At 42.7% G+C, this 26,548-nt stretch overlaps 2 protein-coding genes across 4 annotated transcripts in view; both read left to right on the top strand.

Annotated features, from left to right (window-relative positions):
• Window positions 1-21,088, top strand: part of LOC148529145 (uncharacterized) — a 146,742-nt gene extending 125,654 nt beyond the window's left edge. Inside the window, exon 10 of the mRNA XM_088468890.1 lies at window positions 20,534-21,088. Within this exon, the coding sequence (XP_088325016.1) occupies window positions 20,534-20,599 (66 nt within the window). The 3' untranslated portion in view covers window positions 20,600-21,088. The remainder of the gene's footprint in view (window positions 1-20,533) is intronic.
• Window positions 21,089-24,852: 3,764 nt separating this feature from the next.
• LOC148529144 (uncharacterized) overlaps window positions 24,853-26,548 on the top strand; it is a 486,130-nt gene continuing 484,434 nt past the window's right edge. For all 3 annotated transcript variants that reach the window (XM_088468693.1, XM_088468692.1, XM_088468691.1), the window contains exon 1: window positions 24,853-25,178. The gene's annotated coding sequence lies outside the window, so the exon portion shown is untranslated. The remainder of the gene's footprint in view (window positions 25,179-26,548) is intronic.

The raw sequence follows: 26,548 nt of genomic DNA, 5'->3' as shown, positions 1-26,548 counted from the left end.
GGGAGCGCGCAACGGATCTTATCTTACTCCAAAAATACACGATTTTCATAGGACCCATCCTAAGGACTCGATGAAAATCGGGCAATCGGCCCGAAATCTTGCAGGTGTATGGCCATCATATCTCTCACTGACCCAACACACTCACCTCACAGGTCCCCTGATTTGCAAATTTCAGGGTTTAACAATTAAACAACCTTGTTGAGCAAACAGCGATTTTATGCAGGATTTAAAAGTTATCAATATCTGCAGTTTGCTGCTCTGTCCTTATTATGTTCTGCCCTTGTAGCAGTTTTGCACAATAACAGTTTTTCAGCCTAGTTATTCTATACACGTGCATGGTATGTAAAACTTGTAATCTTGTATTTCTCAGGGTTTAGATGGCTTGAATTTTACTGCAGCCTTTGTGTTTTAGCATTTTAATGGTCTGGAATGGTTAATAAGCATTTACAACATACATACAACATATGTTTACCATATGTGCGTGTGTGTTTTTGTAGAGTGCCCCTTTCAGTTTGTATAATTAATACCAGTTCTTCAAAGTTTCTTATTAGAGTGGCAGCATATGTTCTTTTAAATGCTTGTTCATGGATACACAATATAAGTTTTAGAGGTTCTTGGCACAGCTTATAGAAAGTCTAATGGACACATCATAACCCAGACATTATATATTTAAAGAAAAAAAGTAAATTTTAAAATAACATAATAATATAGACTAAATATAGTACTAATTAGTGAATGCTTAAAAAAAGAAAAAAAAAGAAAAAGATAATTTATCTGCTCAGTGCTGTAAGGAGCAGTATTGTTTGTTTTATATAGGGTTATATAAATTGCTTTGAAGTTGACTTTAATTATTTGACTATGGGGTCTATGTATTAAAGCTGTCTTGGGCCTCGCATATCACAGCGATTTGGAATGATTTTTAACTGCTCTTTATGAATCCGCAACCCATCTAATAATCAGCGTTTTTCTCCCCCTCACTGGCAGTCTAATGCTGCCAGCGAAGAGTTCAGGTAATATTATAATAATAATAGTAAATGTACAGGAAGCGAGTTCCATTGAGTTGGAGCCGCAAAGCTAAAAGCTCGACCCCCAGATGAATTTAGGGGGTCATTCAGACCCACTCGCGAGCGGCAGTACGCTCGCAAGTGGGTTGATGTTCCCCACTGCGCATGCGCACGACGGAGGGAGCTCCGTCGTGCGCATGCGCGAGACCCGGGGAGCGACGGGCTTCCCATCGCTCCGGGTCTCGCACCAAAGGGGGCGTGCTGTCGATGTTGATTGACAGCACGTCCCTTTTGGTGGGCGTGCCGGGGGCGTGCCTGCCAGACAGAGGCGTTCCCATGGGAACGCCTACCGTCTGAAGCAGGCCCCACTGACATCACTAGTGATGTCAGTGGGAGTGATTTTGGCTCTGATAGAGCCAAAATCACTCCAGGGCTTGTGGCAGGGAGACCTTACCGCAGGGTCTCCGTCGCAAGTCCGATAGTCGCGATGGTCAAGACCATCGCGACCATCTTTTTGGCCGCTCGCATATGCTGTGGGTGGTCACCCACAGCTATGCGAGCGGCCAGGAGGCCCTGAGGAGGAGGAGGGCCCTGATTCAGAGCGAGCGCTCTGGGCAGAGCGTCCGGCTCTGAATCAGGCCCTCAGAGAGATTGTAGGTACTGCTAATAGTCCTTCATCTTCAGGTCACAGTAATGTATGTATGCTATTGAGAGAGAGAGAGCATTTTGGGAAAAAATTGGAAAGAAATAAAATAAAAATTCTATTCTCTAAAGAGGCCAATTAAATTAACTATATGCAGTACAGATGTGTCCTCTTCCATCTTTGCAGCTTTGCCGGCAAACGTGCGCATGCATTGCGACATGCAACTTGCCATGCACGAATGCACCGTATGCCAGCCCGCGGGAGCATTCGCACCAAGCAATCCTATGGATCACAGGTGCAAATGCAGCGTGCGTACCCGTTCACGGGTGTACGACTAGCGCAAACGTGAAACGATTTGTTGCATCAGCGGCAAAGATACAAGAGGACACATCTGTATAATAAAAAGGTCTGCACTGAACAACATCTTAAAGCTTATAAAAAAACATTGTAGTTTGTCCTTACTTTAACAGAGTACTGATGCAAGGTTCAATACCAATCGGGTATAATCATACCCGCATGTATAAACATGCTGATATTTGCCCGTATATGTTGCGTTATACGCAGCTATGTAACCATACCACCCCCATTTAAACATTCGGAGTTGATAGCAGTCATTATTAGCAGTGCACATATGCACCTGTGCAAGAGATCCTTCCAAAAATAGACATTATCTTCATGTACACACAACTCTGCATAGCCCAATATTCAACATCAGCAATTAACATGCCCTTTACCTGCCCTCTTTAAACTTACCTACATGCAAAGTCCCAGTTACAGTACGTATTTTCAACCACAAGTGCAGTTTAACTTATCTGTGGCTATTGCACTGCACACACATTGTTGCTAATGTGAGTTGAGGTGCATTGTACTGTGTGAGCATTTTGGAAAAATTGCCCTGGGCATTCAAACTGCTGTACTAAGAATTTTTTTTTTGTTTTTTTCATGGAAAAAGTGTAACGAATATTTAATGCTATGCCGAGATGGGTCATGACCCAACAAAGTGGGCAGCCAGTTCCATAAATTGTAATGCAATGTAATGTAGCGCCTTTGGAAGCTTGTGCTTTTCTTAATGGGAAAAGCGGCATTAGTACTAGTGATTAGTATAACATGTCCAGATAAACAAGTAGTATAAGGTACCCACAGACTACCCTATATTTACCCCATGACGGAGTTCTAGACACTGATCACATTCTGGGAAACAGTGTTGAGAAAAACTCTGGACATTGGGCCTGATTCATTACGGATCGCTATTGCGATCACATCTGCGATTACGCATGCAGACCCACTGCGTAAATTTGTTAATGTCTGCGATCACAATGACGTTGCAGCCTAACATAAGGACAGCCACATCCCCTTACTCCCATCCGTAATACACTGCAAGTCTGCGAAACCATCGGTAACATAGAGTACCATCGGAGCCTCACGCACAATTACACAAGGTCACACCTTACTCAGGAATTGCTAACCTCATCGCACGCAGTGAGAGCTCAAGCTGCGTATGCCATCGCAGTGGCAAATTTATGTACTCCCCTGTAACGGCGTTCAAACGCACTGACACACCTGCATGTCCCCGACCACCCTTCCCATCACCCCCCCAATCGGTCACTTCCTGTAAATAACTCTGTGATTGCAGTGGAGCCTTTGCGCATGCGCAGTTCACAACAATCGGCCATCTGCGGGTGTGATCACAGTTAGTTGCGATCCATAATGAATAAGGCGCATCGAGCTAAGGGATTTGGTGATATAGCTCCTGCTCCTTGTTATAAAATGTCCACCAGATCATTAAAACAGGGATTTATACGTAATTAATTATGAAATTACATTGTCACTTTTATATTAAAAACTTATCCCTGAAGCTTTTACAAATATTCTAGTAATAACAGCTGGACACTACGCTGAGAAGGTGCCAAGGAAAATAAATGATGCTCTCTGTGGGCTCTATTTATTAACATTATTTTGACTAAAATAAAGTGAAAAAGGGTGTTTTCACACCCATTTCACATTATTTTAGTATCACCTATAGTTATTACAGGGCAATTGGAGTAGAATTCATAAAATTCTACTCCAACCCCTAAGTATCACTTATTTTTAGTAAAGCAGATCGCATTTCCCATAATTGTAATGGGAAATGTGATCCGACCAGAGTTACTAAAATTAAAATGTGAAAAAATATTGGGGAAAGCCCTGTGATAATAACGCCACCTCCCCCGGTTACCGGCCTCCTGCCCTGCTCTAATGGGGAGAGCAGAGCCGGGAGTCGGTCCCAGTAATCAGCTGTGTGGTCTAAACAGACCTCAAGCTGATTACTGTAAAAAAAAGAAAAAAAAATAGTAAAAAAAAAAATTTACTTACCTGACTCCAGGGACCGGTGTCGGGCCTCCGGTGATGACTCCCCTCTGGTCAGCTGGTCTCCCATAGTGCACTGCTGCCCGGTCATCAGGTGATCAGTGCAGTATGGGAGATCACCTGACCGGAGGAATGGAGAACATCCATGCAAGAATGGAGAACATCGGAACATGCAGGTAAGTGTAATAAAGGGAGAGGGGGTTCGCGGGGGGTGTCCGTGATCGCGGGGCGGAGCTTAGTGCCAGGGGGCGGGGCTTAGCGCCGGGGGGTTAGCAGCGGCGACCGGTCGGCGCATGCGCGGGCACTTAATCACGGTATTTTTTGCAAAAATACCGTGATAGGGCTCCGAAGGGGATTTGGAGGGACAGAGCTTTATCGCAAGCTCTGTCCCTGTAAGGGATTTTAGTAAATCCCTGTGATATTGCCTGAATTCGCAATGCGAATTTACTTGGTAATATCACACTACAATCTGCATTCAATATGCGGATTGTAGTAAATAGAGCCCTGTGAGCCTTAGATAAATAGAGTCAAATATGTTTCTTTTCATTGTTAGTCACAGTTTGTATGAATTGCACTGCAGCCTCTTCATTATAAGTACATTCAGCAGAAGGGATTGATGTAAATAGATGTGGACATCTGCTGAGGTGACCCCTTCTCTTTGTTATCACAGGATTGGAGTATTTATTGCCCAGGTTACAAAGGTGAATGTCACTACCTTACTCTTCTCACTTTTAAGGTTGAATACATTCATGCAAGGCATCTGATTAATCCAACATGCTCAGCCATTCAGAATGATTAATATTTTAGAAAATACATAGGGTTAAGTAGTATATGTTTATAGTGGTAATAATAATTTACATGTCAATGCTGCATGTGTTTAATATACTGTATTTTGAAGTTTCTGTTTTTTAGAACTCTTGTCCATATTTACCCACATGTGAACTAAACGTGCTTGATGCTTCATCAAATGAAGGCAAACTGTAAAGTATGATGTGTTAACCATTGCTACAACAGAACTCAACCAAATAAAAATGTGTGGCCTCCATCCTCTAATGGACCTGTATTCCCTCCAGTGGCGGAACTAGAGAGTGGTGGGCCCAGGTGCAAGAATATGCTTTGCCCCCCCCCCCTTTCCTGGCACCCTGCACCACAACATTTTCTCACCACCCCTCACTCCACCCCAGTAATTAAATCCAGTGTCTGTCCTGCTGCCCAGCCTTGTATTTTCACCACCCCTCACTGCCCCCTCAGTCAGTAAATCCAGTCTGTCCAGCCCCAGCGTGTCAGCTTCATTCTCTCCCCCAGCCTGTCAGCCTCATTCTCACTCCATCCCCAGCATGTCTCTGCCTCGTTCTTCCCCCCAGCATGTGTCCCAGCCCCAGCGTGTCAGCCTCATTTTCCCTCCATCCCCAGCGTGTCTCTGCCTTGTTCTTCCCCCCAGCGTGTCAGCCTCTTTCCCCCCAGGGTGTGTCAGCCTCTTCCCCCCCCCAGCGTGTGTGTCATCCTCTCCCCCCAGCGTGTGTGTCAGCCGCTCCTCCCCCCCAGCGTGTCTCAGCCTCTTTCTCTCCCCCCCAAACCACCACCACTTACTGTACTTACCTTATTTGCTTCTTCCTCTTCGTCTCCTCTCGATCCTTTCCAGCAGCCTGGCCCCTTGTTATGACACAGTGCACTTGACGTCACGCGCTCTGTGTCAAAACAAGGGGCCGGCCCTTGGCGGGTGTCTGTCTTGTTGGAGCCGGAGCAGCCAAAGCGGGCCCGCTCCGGCTCCAACCATTTAATTAATGGGGACCAGGTTGGCGGGCAGCGGCACTATCGGATGCAGGCGGCCATGGGCCCCTGCACTACAGCGGGCCCCGGTGCAAGGCATCGGCTGCACCGCCGCTAGTTCTGCCCCTGATTCCCTCTGCACCCCATTTCAGTGAAAGCTAAAGAGTATCCACTGAATGACACTCACTTTCTGCAATCCCTGGCAATCCCTAACAGAGACAGGTTGCAGGTCACCCCTGTTGTCCCCTAGGTGCGGAGGGTTGAAGAACTCCATCCTAAAGTGCTAGACTGCAGACACACTGAGCTGATTTGAAAAAATTGTTTGTGAATATGGACCTTGTACTATATATATAAATCTGTCCCTATTTCAAACTCAATAAATAAATTAAATTATGAGTTGCACAAGCAAGTTTAAAGTGTTTTTGGTGAATTGCATTTGTTTTCTATTGAATATTTATTGCCTATGCAGTAAATTACAGTATACAGCAGGGGTGGGGAACCTTTTTTCTGCCAAGGGCCATTTTGATATATATAACATTATTGCGGGGCTGGTGCAGGCCACGCACCCTCCTTGTGATGTCACACTTGGGCGGGCCACAATCGCCGGTGATTACAGCAATGCTCCGGGGAGCTGGAAGGGCAGTGGTGTAACCGTCTGAAGCATCCTAAGGATGCTCCAGGCGGCACTGCTGAATAGATTCTGGCTGCAGGGTGCCATTCTAGGCACCCTGCTAGCCAGTAGAGGCTAGCAAAAAAAAGCTCAAATGATTCCGGTGGTCTTATGCGGCCCCCGGGCCGGAGGTTCCCCATCCCTGGTATACAGTATGCAGTCAGTTAGATAAAAAGTATTTAATATGAGAGGTTGGTTCACTACGTGTCTGACTAGACTTAGGGGGTTATGTATCAAGCAGTGAAAAGTGTGGAGAAGTGAACCAGAGGAGAAGTTGCCCATAGTAACCAATCAGCTTTGAAGTAGCATTTATCAAGTACAGTCTATAAAATAAATTAAATAATAGGTAGGAGTTGATTGGTTGCTATGGGCAACTTCTCCACTGGTACACTTCTCCACGATTTTCACTGCTTGATACATAGACCTCTTAAGCTGGCCACACACTAGACCAACTTACATCCAACCAGCCAACTAGTTGATTGGTTGGAATGAAAATCTGGTAAGGTATGAAAGCAAATGACAATCAGCAATTTGCTCCCAAATGCCGGAAATGGACAAAAACTGTTGTTTGAACAAATTGTTTAGATCAAACATTCAACAAACTTGTCTGACGACCATTTTCATCTGTTTTCTGCAATTTAGGAGCAAATTGCTGATCATCAGTTACTCCCATCCGTTACCAGATTTTCATTCCAACCAATCAACTAGTTGGCTGGTTGGATGCAAGTTGGTCTAGTGTGTGGCCAGCTTAAGACTTTGAACTGTTTTCAGTTTGTTTTCATGTTGCTTATCATGTATTACATTATGATAACGGAGTGTGAAAACGCAATTGATGACATGACCGAACAAATATGGGCAACAAGTTCCATAACAGATTATAATGCATTACTACTGGAGCTTGTGAAGGGATACATTTATTTATAAACAACCTATTTAGACTATAACACTATAACAGTATGAATTATAGAATAATCACGCAGAAAATACTGTGTAAATTATTGCAATAGCAATACATATAGTGGCCTACTCATGGGGATATACAAACAACATATTTTAGTAATTCTGTATAATATTGTGTATCAACGTTAACCTGCACAGACACCTGCATTTAATATTTCTCTATAAGACCAAAATTATTGATGTATTCATTAATATTATTATTATCCTTTATTTATAAAGGATAATAAAGGTTCCATAGCGCCTTGCAAAGTAAATAAACAAATGAGCGAACAAGAAAACAGCGGCTTACAGTACAAAACAATGCAGGACAAGGACATAGTTTATAAACATTAGCGATCATAACACTCAAAACAGGGCCTTTGCAACTAAGTGTTAGGTGCTCTTGTGGGGAGTTAGGAGTAGACAATAGTATGAGTTAAGGGAAGGAGAAGCACATAAGGAAAAAGGGCCCTGCTCGTCAGAGCTTACATTCTAAAGGGGAGGGGCAACCAGATAGGGGTGGCTCAGATAGGGTAGTCAGTGAGTAAGATTATGGAGCAATAGTTTAGGATAAGAGTTTGAAGGCTTTCATGAAGTAGTGCTTCTTAAGAGTCTGTTTGAATATTTGTAGAGAGGTGGAGAGTCGGCGAAGGAGAGAGTTCCAGATATAGGGATCAGCATGGACAAAATCTTGGAGGCTTGAGTGGGAGGAAGTAATCAGTTGGCAGGAGAGGCGGCATACATTTGTTGAGTGAAGCGGGCGGGCATGAGTGAGACAGGAGATGAGCTCTGAGATGTAAATAGGAGATGATTGGGTGAGGGCTTTGTAAGTGAGTGTAAGAACCTTGAATTGGGCTCTGAAGGGGAAGAGGAGCCAGTGTAGAGCTTGTAGTAGAAGGGAGGCAGATGTAGAACGTGTGGAGAGGAAGATGAGCCAAGCAGCAGCATTGAGGATAGATCACAGATTCATGATGTATGTGATTCAAAGGGGGAGATTTATCAAAGCAAGGAGCAACCAATCAGTTACTGTCATTTTTCAAATACAGCCTGTAACATGACAGTTAATAGATGATTGCTTAGTACTTTTATCTCTCTCTAAGCTTTGATAAATATCCCCCATAGTACCAACCAAACAGCTTTTAATTGTCATTTTTTAAACACAGTCTGTGAAATGACAGCTAGAAACTGATTGGTTGGTACTTTATCTCTATCAAAATATTTGATACATCTTTCCCATAATGATAACACATTTAAGTAATTCTTTACATGTTTGTTGTTTTAGCTTTATTTATGTCCCAGTAATAGAAATCAGATGTAAATCTATTTACATTTTATAACATTTTAATCACTGTTTTTTGTCAGAATTGTTTGCATATCTTACACAGTAAGCCCTAAAGGTCTGATTAGTGGAGTTTTATTTAGCTCTGGGTGTATCAATATCTACCTCAGTCAAGAGTTTGTTCAAAAATGCTCCAAATGAAATTTTAACTACACCACATAAGGTTCTAACAAATAATGAAAAGGTTAACATGTAGTATGCGAAATACAATGCATTAGACACAAGGCAGAATCTTAGAGTTTAAGGGGTATGTTTACTAAAGTTCAGGTTTTTAAAAGTGGAGTTGTTGCCCATAGCAACCAATCAGATTCTAGCTATTATCTTCTAGAAGGTCTTAGATAAATGTTACGTAGAATCTGGTTGCTACAGGTATTGGCAACATCTCCACCTCTAAAAACCCGCTCTTTAGTAAATATATCCCTAAGCATAGGAAAATGATCCTTCTAATAAAAAATATGCAAGATACTTGAGCGCTAAGACCATATCATTTTAGAGGAATGGAGTAGCACCAATTGTACACTGTACTTTGACATGCAAATTAACATTTAAAAAAAGTCATTCTTTGCAGTCTCACTTTGCAGTATATTAATAAACTTTGAGCTAAAGAAGGCAAATCTACATGTCCATGCACACCATTACTTACCTCTGCTGTCACTGGACACTCTCACTCTCAAACCATTCCTTTTAGGACTTGACACCCAATTTAGCATGTAGGTTCCAAAATTAACCATCCGTATGGTAGTCCAGACAGTTTTGTATTTTTCTCTTGAAGCTGAAGGCAAGCAGTTCAATTAATACCAGTTGAAAGTTATCATCATAGAATCTTAAGTTCTATTAAACATACTTTTATTCATGAGTGATTCTTTAAAATGTATCCATGCCCGGACCATTTTAGGGGTTTCTCTAATAATAAGAATCCTGGCCACATGCACTGTAATAACACAGGTATTATTGGGCAGTGGCTCCAAAGCTATCAGACTACATGCTACTTTTGTTTTTTTTAGATCAATAGGATCATTACGGAGCATGTTTTAAATGTGAATAGAAAATGCTGGTACAGATCTTTGAATATGGTCAACATTCAACCAAATACTGTAAAACGAAGTGTCAGATATCAACCAATTTGCCACCCATGCATGTGATTAAATTGAAAAGGGATGCTATTACTTGGTCTAAGCAGCAGGGTCACTTAAGTAACAAAGACATTCATTCAACAGAAATAGTGTAGTTATAGGGGATCGGTATGAATGACTGCCGGACCTATGCCGGCAGCAGTGAAGATCCCGACAGGTAAGTAAGGTAAGTATAACTAACCCTCTCCCCCCCAACCCTAACCCTCCCTTAGGGGTGCCTAACCCTAACTTCCCCCCTAGTGGCTAAGCCTAACCCCCCCATAAGTTCCTGAATCTAACCCCCCCGTCCACGCAGCCTAAACCTAATCCTCCCGGGGGGGGGGGTGCCTAAGCCCTCCCCTCCCCCCCGGGGGTACCTAACCCCCCCTTTCCCAAGCCTAACCCTCCCGGGGGGGTGCCTAATTCCCCCCGGGAGCCCCTACCCTAACCATCCCCCACGCACGGCTGTCCGCGCCCCCCGCCCGGCTTACCTTTGTTCGGTATGGCGGGCGACAAGCTCCCGGCGTAGGGTTAATGATAGGCGTCAGAGTTTCGACGCCTATCATTAGTCCCCTGTCAGGATTGCACAGTCGGGAAGCCGGCGGTCGGCATTTCGACCATCTTCTTCCTGACTGCATACCAATTAGTGTATTGATGAAAACCACAAAACAAAGAAATGTATTCATTATATACTTCAGACACTATGTCATTGTGATGCCAGATATCAAAATTGCTGGTGTAAACACCAAGAACCAGTATAGTCATGGTCTTCAACTGTATCAGCCCCCTTTCCCAAAAAGCAGACAATACTCACCAGTACTAAGCTACACCCAGGTCTTAGGCATATAGTAGTAGTAACTTATTTCAGTAACTACTCTGGCACAACCAAAGACTAGTAAAGGTCCAGAGCAGAGGTCTAGCAATTCAGAGATCCAAGCGGCAATGAATGGTAGAAAACAGGGACAATCAGGGACTAATCAGGAACAGCATGACAACCTAAAATCACCATATTGGTTCTGAGGTACCTGCACAAAAAAGGCAGCCAATCAGAAGGCTTCTAGCAGGTCAGGCCCGCTTTCATAGTGATTTATACGATCACACAGCAATGAATGACCGGCTGCATGAAAGGGTCCATAGCAATTGAGAAGCTGGGTGAAGATTACCAGATTGTGTGGGAGAATATATACACCCACTGCTCTTTACAGTTTTCTTTATAGATAACTTACTTTGTTGCGGTATTGTGTTGGCATATCTTGTCCGCTGGATGGGACTTTAATTGTCTGCTAAATTTGAACAAATCCTAACACCGTAATTCCATTACTCTCATCATTTGTCTCCTAAAACAGTTACAGTATATTTAAATCTAATGAGTAATATGGAGAGTTGAACATTTAAAAGTAAAGGCTTTGGACATGGTTCTACTCCTGTTTGCTCATTAGAAGGAGCTGTGGCCAAGCAAAGCATAAAGACCACAGTTATAGCAAATGCCTTGGACAATACCCATATCTTTGCATTGTGGGTATTTGGTAACCTATTAATAGTTTATTTAAAAATAATAACTCACCAATATACCATGGCTTTCAGTCACATCCTGCAGGTGTCTTTCTAGACTCACCTGTCCCCTTACAACTTTGCTGTCATGAAAGATGAAGGGGAAGCATTAAGTAAGGTGATGATGGACTGAAGTTTCCTCAGCTGTACTAAGTGACAGTTGCTGCAGGCGCTCGTGTAGGTAGTGAATCAGAAAGGAGATGACTTGCGCTAGTTTGCATGGATGATAAAGATAAAATAGGCTATTTATCATGTTAGCCAGTAGAAAGAAAAAACAATTACAGTAACTTGATAAAAGAAAAATAGATAATTTTCCAGTTGGTAGAACTGGTTGGTCCCTTGATCAGGGTCATTCTCAACTCAAGATGTTTGTCTGATATCCCTATTACTAATTCCAGGTTCACGTTTTTGTCCCTGGACCTATATATACTATATAGCAGAATTCCTGTTATTCTGTATACCAGACACAGTTCTCACCATCCTGTTGAACCGAAATAAAAAAATAAATTTTTAGAGCACCTTGTTTATCTAATGACTTAGCAACCTGCCCTGGCTTGGCACAGAGCAATTTCATCTCGCCACAGTCCCCTGCTTCTGCACTACTGCACCCTGCATTTCACCACAGCATCCTATATTTCACCACAGCCCCTTGCATCTCACCACAGGCCCCTCCTTCTCACTCCTGCTTCTTACCAGAGCCCCTGCATCACTCCACAAGCCTCTGCATCTCACCATAATCCACTGCTTATCACTCCTGTTCCCTGCATCTCACCAGTGTCACTACAACCCCCACTGCTGCTGCCCTGCAGATGACTGGAGCCCGGACACTGGGATGTGCTGGGAAGGGCAGGAGGATCTTGCATTGCAGCTAATGTAAGCATTGTCAGCAGCATGTCCCCGGCGCTGGGGCACCTGTGCATATTTTTGCAGCTTCCATGTGCACTACTCCAATTCTGCCAAACAAGGAGATTAGCAATGTCCTCTTTGCACAATGTACCCTGTATTTCCTGGGCTTCCTGTTGAACTTCCTTACCATGGTGCCCCTGTCCAAGAACAGTGCTGACTTCCATGGGAGGTGCCTCCTGTTCACCAAGGGCATGTGGCTGGTGTCCTCCTGCAGGTTCAGCGTAGGGATGGATATAGGAATCTGATGGTTACTAAGCATCAATGTTTTAGTCCGATGGTAGTGTTTTTACCATTTGATGGTGGCGGTCCAATATTTTCACCATCGAATGGAAATCATTTGATGGTGTTCCAATGGATGTTTGTTTTTATTAAATTCCTGATAGCTATGCCTCATGGGTTGATTGGAGGCTGTCTTTCACTCTCTGTCTGCCTCAGACATGATCCTGCTCAGCATCCCCTCTTTAGGCTGCTGCGAAGCAACAGGGGAACTTGCTATGGGAACACTTCATGGTGAAGAAGTGGTGGCCAGACTCCTCCTGCAAGTTCAGCGTAGGGATGGACATCGAAATCCGATCGTTAATAACCATCAATGTTTTTGTTCCTATTGTAGTGTTTTTACCATTTGATGGTGACAGTCAGATGTTTGCCACCATCGATTGGAAATCATTCAATGGTGTTCCATTGGTTGTTTGTTAATAAATTCCTGCTAGCTACAGTATGCCTCCCCTGGCTCCTTACTTGTTACTGTGGCTGCATCAGGGCATCTTCATGGAGGTTGTCTCTTTATTGGAGGCTGTCTCTTCTATTCTGTCGGCCTCAGACATGAGTCTTCTTAGTCTCTGACTTCTCTATCTAGGCTACTGCTAAGCAACAGGGCACATTGGCTCTCTGAGACAGTGAGAGCCAATCAGAGCACAGCCCTGCGTTAGTTTGCATTAAAGTTGTGTTAGTTTGCATTAAAGCTGTGTTATTTCATATCCCGCTGCCATTCTCCTTAGATTGTGTGTGGTGGGTTCCTGCTTAGCTCCTAGGCCTCAGGCATGCTGTAGCTGCACAATATCCAGTATGAGGTTGGTAGAAAGGGACTTAGGGACAGTCTACAAACTACTTTCCATGATCTAGTGCAGCATATTTCAACCACTGTGCAGTTGTCAAGTGTGCCGCGGGTCAGAGCTGCCTTTACTGTACTGCGGACTGGGCAGCGCTGAGCACTTTTGTGAGGCTCAGTCGCGCCTGGGTCGTTACCTATGTAGAAGCGGCATGACATCATAGGTAACGCTTGCTGCATTGCCAGCCCGCCCTGCCAGCCAGCCAGAAACCGCCCGCCTTCTGCACGCTGCTCACACTGTGTGCACCCCCAGCTGATGAGGGAGAGGTAGGGGCAGGAAAATTTTTATGTATTTTTTATATGGGAGCCAATGTGATATGTTTTTGTGGGGAGCAATGTGTCTTTTATTTTTTCTGTGGGGCCAGCCAATGTTTTTTTTGTGGGGAGCAATGTGATTATTTTTCAGTGGGGGTCAGTCAATGGTTTATTATTTATTTTATTTTTTTGTGGTGAGCAAGGTGTTTTTTTTTTTCTATGGAGGCCAGCCAATGTGGTTTTTTTTTTCTATGGGAGCAATGTGTTTATATATGTTTTTTTCTGCGAGTAAAAGCTATTTATTTCTACAAATTTTAATGGAAATAATAAATATCAACATATATTAAATATATATTATTTGATATTATATATTTGATTAAAAAAAACGGATGGTGTGCCTTGGCAATTTTAAAATCTTATGTAATGTGCCTCGAGTTGAAAAAGGTTAAAAATCGCTGATCTAGTGTTTTCAATTATACTGTATTGAACAACACTAGTATCATGGAGAGTAGTTTCTACTGAGTATGCATTCAGCGAGGTGCAGGGGAAGCAGGGCCCCAATTGCTACGGGCCTTACAGCAACAGCTCCCACTGTAGTTACGTCCCTGATGAAAGCTGATTTTACACTGTAAATCTGGTGATCTGCACTTTGTAAATGACTCCCATTCTGTTTGAGATATGAGATGTCCTTCTAGAGTATTACAAATGCATACCCCATATTGGATCTCATTCCAGCTTCACAAGAGATCTTAACTGTTATAGCTGGTCCTTTACAATATAAGATAAATCTATTCATATTTACTGGCCAGTAGTGTGTTTGGCAGCAGCACAATGGTGTAATACACAGAAGCTATGCAGTGTGCTGCATGTGCTTATTTTGCAGATGTAGCGCATTGCTCCTTGATGCTGTCAATACTGTAAAATACATCTGCTCTGCAAGTAGCCCACCCCATATAGTATATACTGTATGAATAAAGTAGTTCAATCCACTAAGCCATCATAGAACACCTAAATCTTGTAATAAAATACAGCAAGACAATGAACTGGATATACTTGCAACTTTAGTACAGTATAAATGAGGGAAGATCGTAATGAGAACTGAATATAATATTTGACATTTAGAGACAGGGGCCTGTCTTGTCAAGCCCAAAGACTCTATGTAGCCTGGGGACTAAGTGAAAGTGAGGGAAATGCAGTAAGATATATAGCTGAGCTTTTCTGAGCCGGCAAGCCTTGGGCTTTCTTGACTTGTTCAAGAAATCCTATTTTTTTTTACATTTTAGAAGCCTTGGGTGTTTTATATTTGGCAGTTGCATAAATGGAAACTGTGCTGCAGAGATGACTTCATAGGTTCTTGAAAGTAGCTCATGAATAATGTTCAAAAGTGCATGGGTCGCAGAATATTACTACAGGTACTGCTATTATTTAGTACCTGTGTTATTATAAATTCTATATTTGCCATAATTATCTTTATATACAGTGAATACGAAAGTATTCACAATGCTTCACTTTTTCCTTTTTTTGTTATGTTACAGCCTTATTCCAAAATGGAATAAATTAATTTTTATCCTCAAAATTGTACACACAATACACCATAATGACAACATGTAAAAAGTTTTTTTTTAGATTTTTGCAAATTTAATAAAAAACAAAACAAAACTAAGAAATCACATGTACATAAGTATTCACAGCCTTTGCTCAATACTTTGTTGATGCACATATTATCCAAAACAGAATGGTGTCTGTGAGCTTTCGATTTACAAAACTGTCTCAGTCATTGCACACTGAGTGATGTGCCAATCATACAGAAATGTATCACTGAGGGGCCTAGTCATCATCACTTAATTTTTACAAAAGCAGGTGAAAATGCACATTTTCACCTGCAATTGTAAAAATTAAGTTATCCGGCCATTCATCAAGAGGGTAAAGCAGGAGATATCACAGATATATCCTACTTACCTTCCTGTTGCGGAATTGCCCTCTGTCCCCATACACTGGTATGAGAATAGAATGCATCAAACAGGCAGCATTCGCCACCTTCAGATGGCGAATGCTCCGGGCTCGTCGCAAGTTGCAACCTGCTCATTCCCTATGGAAAGGAAGTCTGGGTTGCGAAGAGGAATCCTTTGATCCTTCCGCCCCTGTCCTGCTCCTTCTGCCGGACCTCGGGGCTCTTGTGTGACCTGTAGGTTGTGCATGCGCAATCCCGTCACTACAACCAAAAGGAACAGTGAAGCCGCTCGTGTGGGACAGCTGATTTCACATCACATCATTGCTCCGGCAGCCACAGCGAGTTAAAATGTTAATTATCGGGGTCCGTTCGGACACCGATAATTAACATCATGAATAGGCCCCTGAGGGTGTTTACTTTGCTACAACATAAATGACTGTATTACCGTTCCATGCTACATGTACAACAAGTGAAATACCCTGGAAGTGTTTTGTGATGTCCCGGACTGGCTTTACTTGATTCCTGTTCTCTGCTGTTATCATTCTTTTATCAGTCCGGTATTGTAAGTATCTTATCATACCGTATAAATGTCCCGACTTTAGTGGTATAGTCCCAATTCAAGGATGTCGAAAGGGGTGGAGTGCTGAACAAGAGTGGGCTTTCTGTGTGGACGCTGGTGGGCAAAGACTGGGAGACACTTCTACTGCTTCATACTTCCATGTAACTGTGTCCATAACTGCTGTCCATTAAGTAAGTGATGCCCCTACTGGTCACAGGTGCATGTAACTACTAATAAGTGTGATGTCACAGAAATCATGACTACGGGAGGTTGGATTCATTTCAATTTAAGGTAAAAAAAGCAGAAAATATAAATCAAGCTCTGTATCATTAGTACTGATGTTCTTCACAAATGTAGTAATAATGTTTTGCTGTTTAAATGTTGATACTTTGATAAATGTAAAAAGGTCTGTAGTGATATGCATGTATATGCATGTATATTTAAGGTATTATCTGAACAACTGTTAACCGAAAGCCAGGAGGTTTTGTTACAGGGTGTTTCACTCGCTATTGGCCCCAAATTTTTTCTTATAACTTTTAAAATAATTAATGTAATTTAGTGAAATGTGACACACTTGGTCTATAAGAAACGGGATGCAGTTAGGAAGCCGGTGGTCAAAATGCCAACCGCCGGCCTCCCGACTGTGAAATCCCGGCATGGACTGATGATAGGCGTCTAAATACCGGCGCCTATCATCAGCCCATGCTGAATCCCGGCGCCCGGCATACCGATTGTAGGTAAGCCGGTCGTCGGGAGTGCTTAGTCGCGTGGGGGGGGGGAGGGTTAGCATTATGGACTCCTGGTGGGACTTAGGGTGAGCCCCCCCCCGGGAGGGTTAGGTCTAGGATAGGGGAAGGGGGTGGGGGTTAGGGTCAGGCACCACCCGGGGGAGGTTAGGTTTAGGTGCCCCCGGGAGGGTTATGTTTAGGTTGCGACCAGTATACTACCAGTAGATTACTAGTGGTAGTTTCTATAAATTACATACAATATTTCATAAATATAAAAATTATTTCTAAATTAAATAACATGGCAAAATATATATATTTTTTGTTATATGGGATGGAGACATGTGCAAGCACTCATTAGTACTACAACAAGTATGTAATATAATAAGTGCCTCAATCATTAATTAATCAGTATCGACCCAATTAACATAATATATTTGACACCATTGCTTAATTTAGAAATAATCTTTATATTTATTAAATATTATATTGTCTGTGTAATAGAAATGGTATATTTTTTTGCAATTTTGCACCCAATAATAACTTCATTAAATAATTATACATAATTAAGTGTTAATTATGTTTTATATGTTCCCTTACTGTGTTCTGGCAGGACAGTGAACGCTAACTGTATGCAGTTTGAGCAATCTCGCTGGTCAGACTCATTTTATGATGGTTTTTGGCTTAAGTTGATCTTGTCCTTTCAAATCTTCCGCAAATCAACACACATCACCAGCGATTTGCATTAGGATCCTCAGATTGCTAGGTATTATATATGGTGATTGGGACGCCAAGATCACTGTCAATAAGCAGCGATTTGCAATGAGTTTGATGAAATACGTGCAAGTCAATGGTAAAATGCAATGAACTAAGCTTTATAGAGTACAAGAAGAACATTAGCATACACATTGCACAGAAGTCCATTTTGCGCACAGAGGCCCTGATTCAGAGCCGCTCTGAATCAGGGCCGGTCTTTTTTTTTATTTAGAACGGCCTCCTGGCCGCTCGCATAGCTGTGGGTGACCACCCACAGCTATAGCGAGCGGCCAGGAAGATGGTCGCGATGGTCAAGACCATCGCGACCATCGGGCTTGCAATGAGACCCTTGTGGTAGGGTCTCGTTGCCGCAAGCCCCAGAGAGCTTTCGGCTCAAACAGCCGAAAGCTCTCCCACTGACATCACTTGTGATGTCAGTGGAGCCGCCCCAGACGGTAGGCGTTTTCACGGGAACGCCTCCGTCTGGGCAGCCACCCCCCCGTCCCGCCCACCAAAGGGGACGTGCTGTCACTCAACATCGACAGCACGCCCCCTTTGGTGCGAGACCCGGAGCGACGGCTTGCCCGTCGCTATCCAGGTCTCACGCATGCACACAATGGAGCCGGCTCCGTCGTGCGCATGCGCTCTGGGCCAGCATCTACTCGGTTGCGAGCGCTCAGCGCTTGTGACCGGGTCTGAATCAGGCCCACAATTTGATATTTTTAGCACACTTCATGCTCCATGAGCCATTCACTTCTCAATCACATCTCCACTTGGTGGCTGCATGAGCGTAACTGGGTGAGGGCATGTAGATAGACTTGCATGCTATTAAGAGTTGCGCAGTAATCTGTCTGATATCAGATGGATATCTAGCAGCAGGTATAGGGCTAGTGCACGATGATAGTGAGGATAGCTATTTCCACTGGAGCATGGATCAGGGTGGTGTGGTCACACAGATGCACACAACTTTGCATCTCTGCATACGGACAAGTATCAACATTTAGTCCTGTAAACGCATTGCGGATGCACATGCGACCCACTGTTGGGCAACTCTACATCAGCTACATCATGCTCACAATACTGTATATTGCAAATAAAGAGGAATGAAAGAAAGTACAGAAATACGGAATGTAGTCGGCATCCCGGCAGGCCAAAATCTCGGCAGGTTGGGATCCCAGCACCAGTATCCCAACCGTCGGCATCCCGACGGTATCAAGGTGTTAGGGGGAGGTTAGCGTTAGGGTGCGGGGTTAGAGTCAGGCACTAGGGAGAGGGTTAGGGCTAGGCACTGGGGAGAGAGGGTTAGGATTAGGGTGCGGGGAGCGGGAGGTTAGGTTTAGGCACTAGGGGGAGGTTAGGTTTAGACACCGGGGAGGGGGTGTTAGGTTTAGAGTGTGGGGAGGGGGAAGTTAGGCTTAGGCACTAGAGGGGGCAGGTTAGGGTTAGGCACTTGGGAGGGAGGGTTAGGAAATCACTTACCATTAGTTGCTATAGGTGTCAGGATTCTGGCTGTCGGGATGCCACTGACGGTATTCTGACCAGCGGCATCCCGACAGCCGGGATTTCATACCCAACCCAGAACTACAGCGGGATAAACAGCACTATAATAGGGCTTAATATGTTCCCTGTGGCGGCACACCCCCTCAGTGCAGACGTCATGTACATGACATCATTATGTCATGCAGAGGGGGTGGGGCCGGCAGCACCAGTAAGTTCAGTGCTGACCAGAGCTTCCTGAGGACACTCCAATCATTTGAACGGGATACAGGGTGTCTGTCTGAAGCGTCCAAAGTATGCTATGGCATCTCTGTAGCAGTGATCCTGGCTGCAGGGTGCAGTTCTAGTCACCCTGCTAGCCAGAAGTAAGGGCTGTAGGGTGGTGACGATGCCGTCCACAGAGCCCTGCGCTCTGTGTGGTGGCACGGGCCACACACCCCCTGAGAACACAGATAAGCAGTAGCACTCAGGTTATAACTGCATGACATACTAGATCACCCAACATGCTTACAGTTCCAGCAAATTCCATAACTCATGTATTTCATTATTATCACACACTTGTTACCTTTGCAGGTATGTAAATGGATAAATTGCTTAGCTTGCACTAAGGAATGCTATCCTCACTTGTTTCAGTTGCATCTTTGTTATGGAGAAAGGTAACAAAAATATCGTATTGGTAGACTGGAAGACAGGAAATGTCAGCAGGTTTATTTCTTTCATCACTAGATAAGTGTAATGTTATTTGTGTAGTTCATTTGTTTGTGCTACATTTATGTGTGTTTTGTTTGTTTCTTTATTGTCTTATCCTGCATTTTAATATTTATGTTATGGAGATAAGTTATTTGTTTGTCAAGTTATTTGCATAATAAATGAGTATAATTAATCTCTGTGCTGCCTTTTCTCTGATAAGCCTGAGTGACAGGTTGTCCCAAATGTCTTGCAGACGTTAACTGCAGAAGGCAGTTACATTAATAAGCAGCAAGGGATGCTTATTAATGCATGGTAGGGGAAATGGTAGAGATATGTACCTGGAAAATGATAGGGGCAATCTTGTGTACGTAAGATAGAAACATAGAATGTGAAGGCAGATAAGAACCACTTGTGATAGTCAAAGACAGTGCTGGTGGCTGCTAATCATAACACGTGTGACAAACAGTAGTACAACCCTGTCCCTTACCACATAACAGACTCTACGGATGACAGGTACAGGAAGCACAATTTACTTCATGTAATCATTTTCGCTGAATCTCTCAATAATAAACTTTTGGCACAGGGGTGCCATGAAAACAAATATTCTGGTACTCCAGGGCGCCGTGTGGGAACCATTGCCTTGGATAATCATCTGATTGATATCCTGACATAGATTACTGGAGATAATGAGATGCTTCTGGTTTCATTACAGGTCGTCAAGGCTGCAGCCTGGTTGTTGTCTCAGTCTCCACGAGACCCATTAAGAGATGGTTCATGATCCAGTTACAGTGGTAGAACTGTGTCCCACATCATACATCATCTGCCATGTGACCCAAGAAGGGGGAATCAAGTTATTAATAATGACACTGCTTTGATAATTTAGTGAAACAGATGTTCTTCTGTTATGTTATTACACATGAAAAACCTGTAATTATTGACCAGTTAAGAGCTGAACATATGAGCGGTTCCATGAGCTGTATGAATTATAGTGCAGTTAATATGTCAAATGTTCATGATTCAAAACAAGTGTTCAATTACTTTCTTAGCTAATATGCAATGTATCTTATTTATCTGTTTAAGCTTCACTCAATATGTCATTTTGAAAAAATCTTAACAAATAGATTTTCTCAAGCTGTATAATATCATAGATTGTTTCATGCAATAATGAAACCCCAAAATGTAGCTACAGAGTAAAAGTGTTTTTTAAAAAGTTGCTTGTTTTAAAGACAATATTATTGGAGAAATGTTTCCAAAACTATCTATCTATCTATCTATCTATCTATCTATCTATCTATCTATCTATCTATCTGTCTATCTGTCTGTCTATCTCTCATATCTCACTCTCACTCATATATCTCTCTCTCATATCTATCTCTGGGGCCTATTCATTAACACATAAAATTTGATGGAGGTAATTAGGTTTAGAACTCGCATGGAGTTTTACCTAATTACAGGAGGAATTCATCATTCCTCCTCTCCATAACTATCTATTCCGAAAAGCTGTCATTTCTGTGATGACAGCTTTTCGGAAAATAGATAGTTATCCCTCTCTACACTAACTTACCGCAGCTGGAATCCATGCTGCGCATGTGCTGTTACATTCGTAAACCCAGCACATGCACAGCACTGCCTACAGCTGCGGTAATTTTGTGTACCCCCCCAACCCCCCTCAGCTCACCTCCCCCCCGTCCCGCACTTACCTGTCCGCGCAGCAGCCTCCAGCTCTGTCCTGCTGGTCTGACACGTGGTCTCCCTGCACACCACAGTACAGATTAGAAAAAAAAAATTATTTTTTTCTAATCTTTATTGTGTTCTGCTGGGAGACCACGTGTCAGACCAGCCTCCGGAGCCAGAGGACGCACCAGAGCGCCGGAAAGAGATGTCGGGGGACCTGCCCACGCTGTAAGCAGGTAAGTTTCACCCGCTATTCGCCACCTCACAGTGGCGGATAGTACCTCCATCAAATTCCGAAAATGCATAATTTTCGGAATTTGATGAATACCATAATTTCCATATCCCCATACTAATGTATGGGGAGTATGGAAATTAACGCAGGGGAACTTAACCAGGAGATATCAGTGATATCTCCTGCGTTAAGATACTTCATGAATACTAAACGTTATTTAAGGAGAATGTCCTTAAAAACGTTTAGTGTTGATGAATAGGCCCCTCTCTCTCATATCTATCTCTCTCATCTCTCTCTCTCTCCCTTACTGTTATACGGTACTGGCAACTTTTTGTTTAATTAGTATAACTAGTTTTGGAAACAGGAAGAAATCCGTGAAATAGTTTCAAAAATTAGCAAAATAAGCTTCACAAGACTTATCCAGAACATGGATTCTTGTATGGACTTGCAACCTAAGGTGATTTTTATCTTTGAGTTCCATCACCTTTTTTCCATAGAAAATATATGTGTGTGTATACAGTGTGTGTTTTATTGCAAGCATCTGCAGCATGTAAGCTGAAAGTAAAACCATATTGCATCTTTTATTGTAATTATTATCTAGGGCTACATTTAAAGGAACAACATTTAAAATAGTATTATGCTTTATATTTTCAGCTAATATGTCAGTATAACACTGGGTACACACGATAAAATTCTCTAGCCAACCTGCAGATATTAGGCTGTTGGCCCAAGAAGTGTTTAGTGTGTACACTGCACAGGGTTGATAACCCATTAAATCTCTCACCGACATAGCTGCACGGCCCCTCAGAAAGGAATTTGTAGTTTGTACAGAGATCGGCTCAATCCTGCATATAAAAATATCGGGATGCGGTTAAGATTCCAGATGTCGGTATATCAACGCCGAAATACAGACAGCCATCAGGAAGCGACGCCGCAATCCCGAAGGGATCAAGATACTGATTTTGGCATGCCGAACGCCGGCATCCCGAAGGTAAGTATTCTAGCGTTATCCTGGGGATGGGAGGCTAGGATTAGCCCCCCCCCCGGGTGGGTTAGGTTTAAGGGAGAGTTAGGGTTAGGCTGCTGGGAGAGTGGATTAGGGTTAGACCCCACCGGGGGGGAGTTTAGGGTTAGGCACCAGCCTGGGAGGGTTAGGTTTAGGGTGTGGGAAGGGGGGGGTTAAGGTTAGGAACCACCGGGGGGAGGTTAGGGTTAGGCACCACTGAAGGAGGGTTAGGGGAGGTAGAGGGGGAGGGTTAGGATACTTACCGGCCTCTGTCGGGATTTTGAAGATCGGGATGCCGCTGTTGGTCTTCTGACGGCCGGCATCCCATCCAGCAGTATATCATACTGATTCAAAAACATCATCTCAATGATTTGAAGTCCAGATGATCATTGAAAACAGCATTTATTGTGTAATGTGCACGCTCCTCATCTGGTTTTATTGGGATTATTGGCAATTCTGTCAGGTGTTGATTCCCTACAACAGTGGTGTCCACAACGTCAATCGCGATTTACCAGTCAAAGGCAGAAACTAGACCGGTAGATCACAGTCACCTTCAAAAGAAGGTAACATGCAGCAGCCAACAATGTATTATAAATTCATTTTCTAAAGAGGGGGAGTGTTAATTCACCTGTCTGGCGAATTGCAATCTCCTTCTTTTGGCTGTTTGTATATAGCGCTTGTAGATAGATCGTTCATGCACCGGTTATTTTCTCCAAGCGGCACCCTCTTTATTGAAGGTAACTTTGACAACAACAAAAACCGTTATTAGCTGAAAACAAAAGTCAGCCTAGGATATGCGAAGCAATGTGGAGATTGCAGCAATGCCAGCCTGAGCTGGCAAAATTGAAAGCGGTAATCATCGGAATGTTCAGTGCCACTGACCGTTCATAAATTTAACGACACAACAGCGTCCTATTTTGTATATATCAGCACCAAAAATTACGGAGACACATAGCGCCCCCCTGTCATTTTTACCACTGAACTACATTCATACAAGGGAAGAAGGGGTAACTGCAGCACACAATGTGCGAAGTTACAGAAAGTACACATAACACCTGATCATACAGCTCAGTATTTTAAGTGGTGGGAATGCAAGGTCCGTTTTTTGGTCCTGTCCGCAAGGCTGGCAATTTCAGCAGGACATTTATCTAAAGTATACCATCCACTATATCAGGAGATGTTTGTCTCAACGGATAATGGATCAGATATATTACAGGATTAAGAGGGAGATGTACTAAGCCTTGGAGAGAGATAAAGTACCAACCAATCAGCATCTGTCACTTTACAGGCTGTGTTTGGTACTTTATCTCTCTCCAAGGCTTAGTACATTTACCCCTAAATCCTACTGAGCATGTAGGGAATCCTATGTAGATATGTCAAATAACAGACAAGAAAAAAATACTCTTGGCTACTTGTAGGGAAGATGGTGTTGGCTTGTTGAATGACAGATGCCAATGGTTTCTGTCACCAAACACTGGTTAATGAAAGTTGTTATATTCAGGTTATATATTTTGTAGTCTTTTAAGGTCAACATTGCAGGTGGCACAATATATATATACCCACAGATCTAATGCTCCAAGATTGTTTCCAAATTGTTACAAGTATGTATAGATCTTTATCTGCATGACATAAAACAGGTCATGGTAAGAGGTGGGAATGATATGGTGAAATCAGGGCATGGACTGGTGAAAGAGGTTATGACATGGTGAAAGAGGGTTATGGCATAATGAAAAACATACTGTATATAACCTAAAATCTTGTTGGATTGTGTGAGAACCAATAATGCATGGTATAGGTTATCATGTCCTGTAAAATGTGGAGCATATGTAATTTATGTAAGCCAGCAGCTCATACACACAATCAAGGACAATCTATATGTTTTTAGTGTTACCACATGGAACAGAGACATGCTACGACCAATGAATGAGCTGAACATTGATATGTACAATGCTGCAACATTTCCTCACACTTTTCTTATGTGTACTTTCACCAAGGGACATTTGTGGTACTTTTTGCCTCAGGTGAGCTACATCTCAAACTGTTTACTTGATTTGCTATTACAGGGCAGAAATTCCTCCTGATTAAAGAGTTATTTTTCCCAGAAGGGATATTTTTTTTTCCGCATTCCTTGTAAGTGTGAGGTAAGTGTGAGGTAGTGAGGAGCCATGCGACCCACTACAGGCAGGGCTGTGTGAGAACATATGGGAAGGGGGTGGGAGTTGCTTCTCCCCTCTGTTCCTTACTTCTCTTCACTAAATCTATCAAGTTCACACAAGCCAGTCTAACAATCTAGAACATCTCATACCCACTGGATTTATTCTGCAGGCACAAGTTAGCATAAAGCGGGAATTTTAAACCACTTTCATACAGCCTCATTGGCATTAATGGTCGTTTGAGAGAAGAAAAGAGATTACTTGTATTCCAACTGAATCATGTGTTGTGCAGGTAAGATGTCAGACTGTCAGTCACTCTGCACTGCAGGGTGTGCATATACTACATATTATGTACTGTTAACATTATGTTGTACACTCTCATTTGCTTTGAATATAATTATAGCAGTTTTTCACAAAGGTGTTTTTAGGCTTAATGGTGATTTGTGATAAATGACTGAAAAAATTCAAATAACTTTGCTGACAAATATTTTTATTACTAATTTTTGTGAAATTCTGAAGTTATCCAGCACAGTGTCTGATCAGTTTTACTATGATCCATATAATGTAAGAATTGTGGCTTACAATGTTTTGGTGTGTCCTGTTGTCCTGTATATATGCAGGCATGTCCTGTATACACACACGCACGCACGTTTACCTGCAGTTTTAACTAGCGGAAATGAGCAAATTCTGAATGATCAAACATGCGGAATGTGAGCCATGTATCAATGCATAATTTACTTGTTACCACTTTTCTTGTTAGCCTTTTCTAAATATACTATGTTTAGTATTGTTTTGTTCTTTTGCATGTCTGATTTACAGTTTTCTAGTCATGGAACAAGTATATAAAATGAAACATAATAAAATCAGTCTGCTACAAGGCATTGAGCAGAGTTGAAGTGACTATAATAAGTACTGTATAGTGCTTGTGGTGAAGTAATGTGGATTGCAATATAGAGACATACTGTATAGTAGAAGCAGCAAAAACTGAGTTTATTCTAACACGGGATTTCCATTTGTAAAAACCCAGAGGGTGGCAAATATAACTGTGCATATTGAAAACCATGTTCATGCAGTCTAAAGGCAGCCAACATGTTTGAGGGTTTATCAGCACATTTAGAAACCTTACTGTTGTTATTGTGTTGAAGTTCATAAGTCCTTTATGAGAGGAATGTACAGTCATTTTTAGCATTTCAATCTACACATTGTTACATGAATCTCTTACTGATAGTTTTTGATTTGCCAAAAACGTATCTTTGAGGTTTAGGAGCACAGGCACATTCCCGCTAAGCACCATGACCTGTTTATAATCCCAAACATTAATTGCTCTTTCGCAGAAGTAGCCATTTTATCACACAAGTCACATGTTGAGAGGCATAAATATATGTACAGTATCACTGGGTACAAAACTTGTGATTCAGCACGCACAGAGAACCCATTTGCAAAGTGAGTGATGGGTGGTCAGCGTTTGGGGTAGGTAACCCCGTTACAAGGGTGCACACCCGTTACAGCTGCAATCGCATTAGTGTCTATCTCTGAATCAGGCCCTATGTGTATAGAGGCGAGAAGCCAATAATAAGCAATTAGGAAATGCAGGAATGCCTCCTGTGGAACTGAGGTAATATTATATGAACATTAGGAGGGATGTAGTCGGTATCCCGGCGT

This window comes from Taudactylus pleione, unplaced genomic scaffold, assembly GCF_031769625.1.
Source record: "Taudactylus pleione unplaced genomic scaffold, aTauple2 ptg000086l, whole genome shotgun sequence".
NCBI lineage: Eukaryota > Metazoa > Chordata > Amphibia > Anura > Myobatrachidae > Taudactylus > Taudactylus pleione.
The sequence above is the reverse complement of the archived record's forward strand: the minus strand, read 5'-3'. Positions and strand labels throughout refer to the sequence as shown.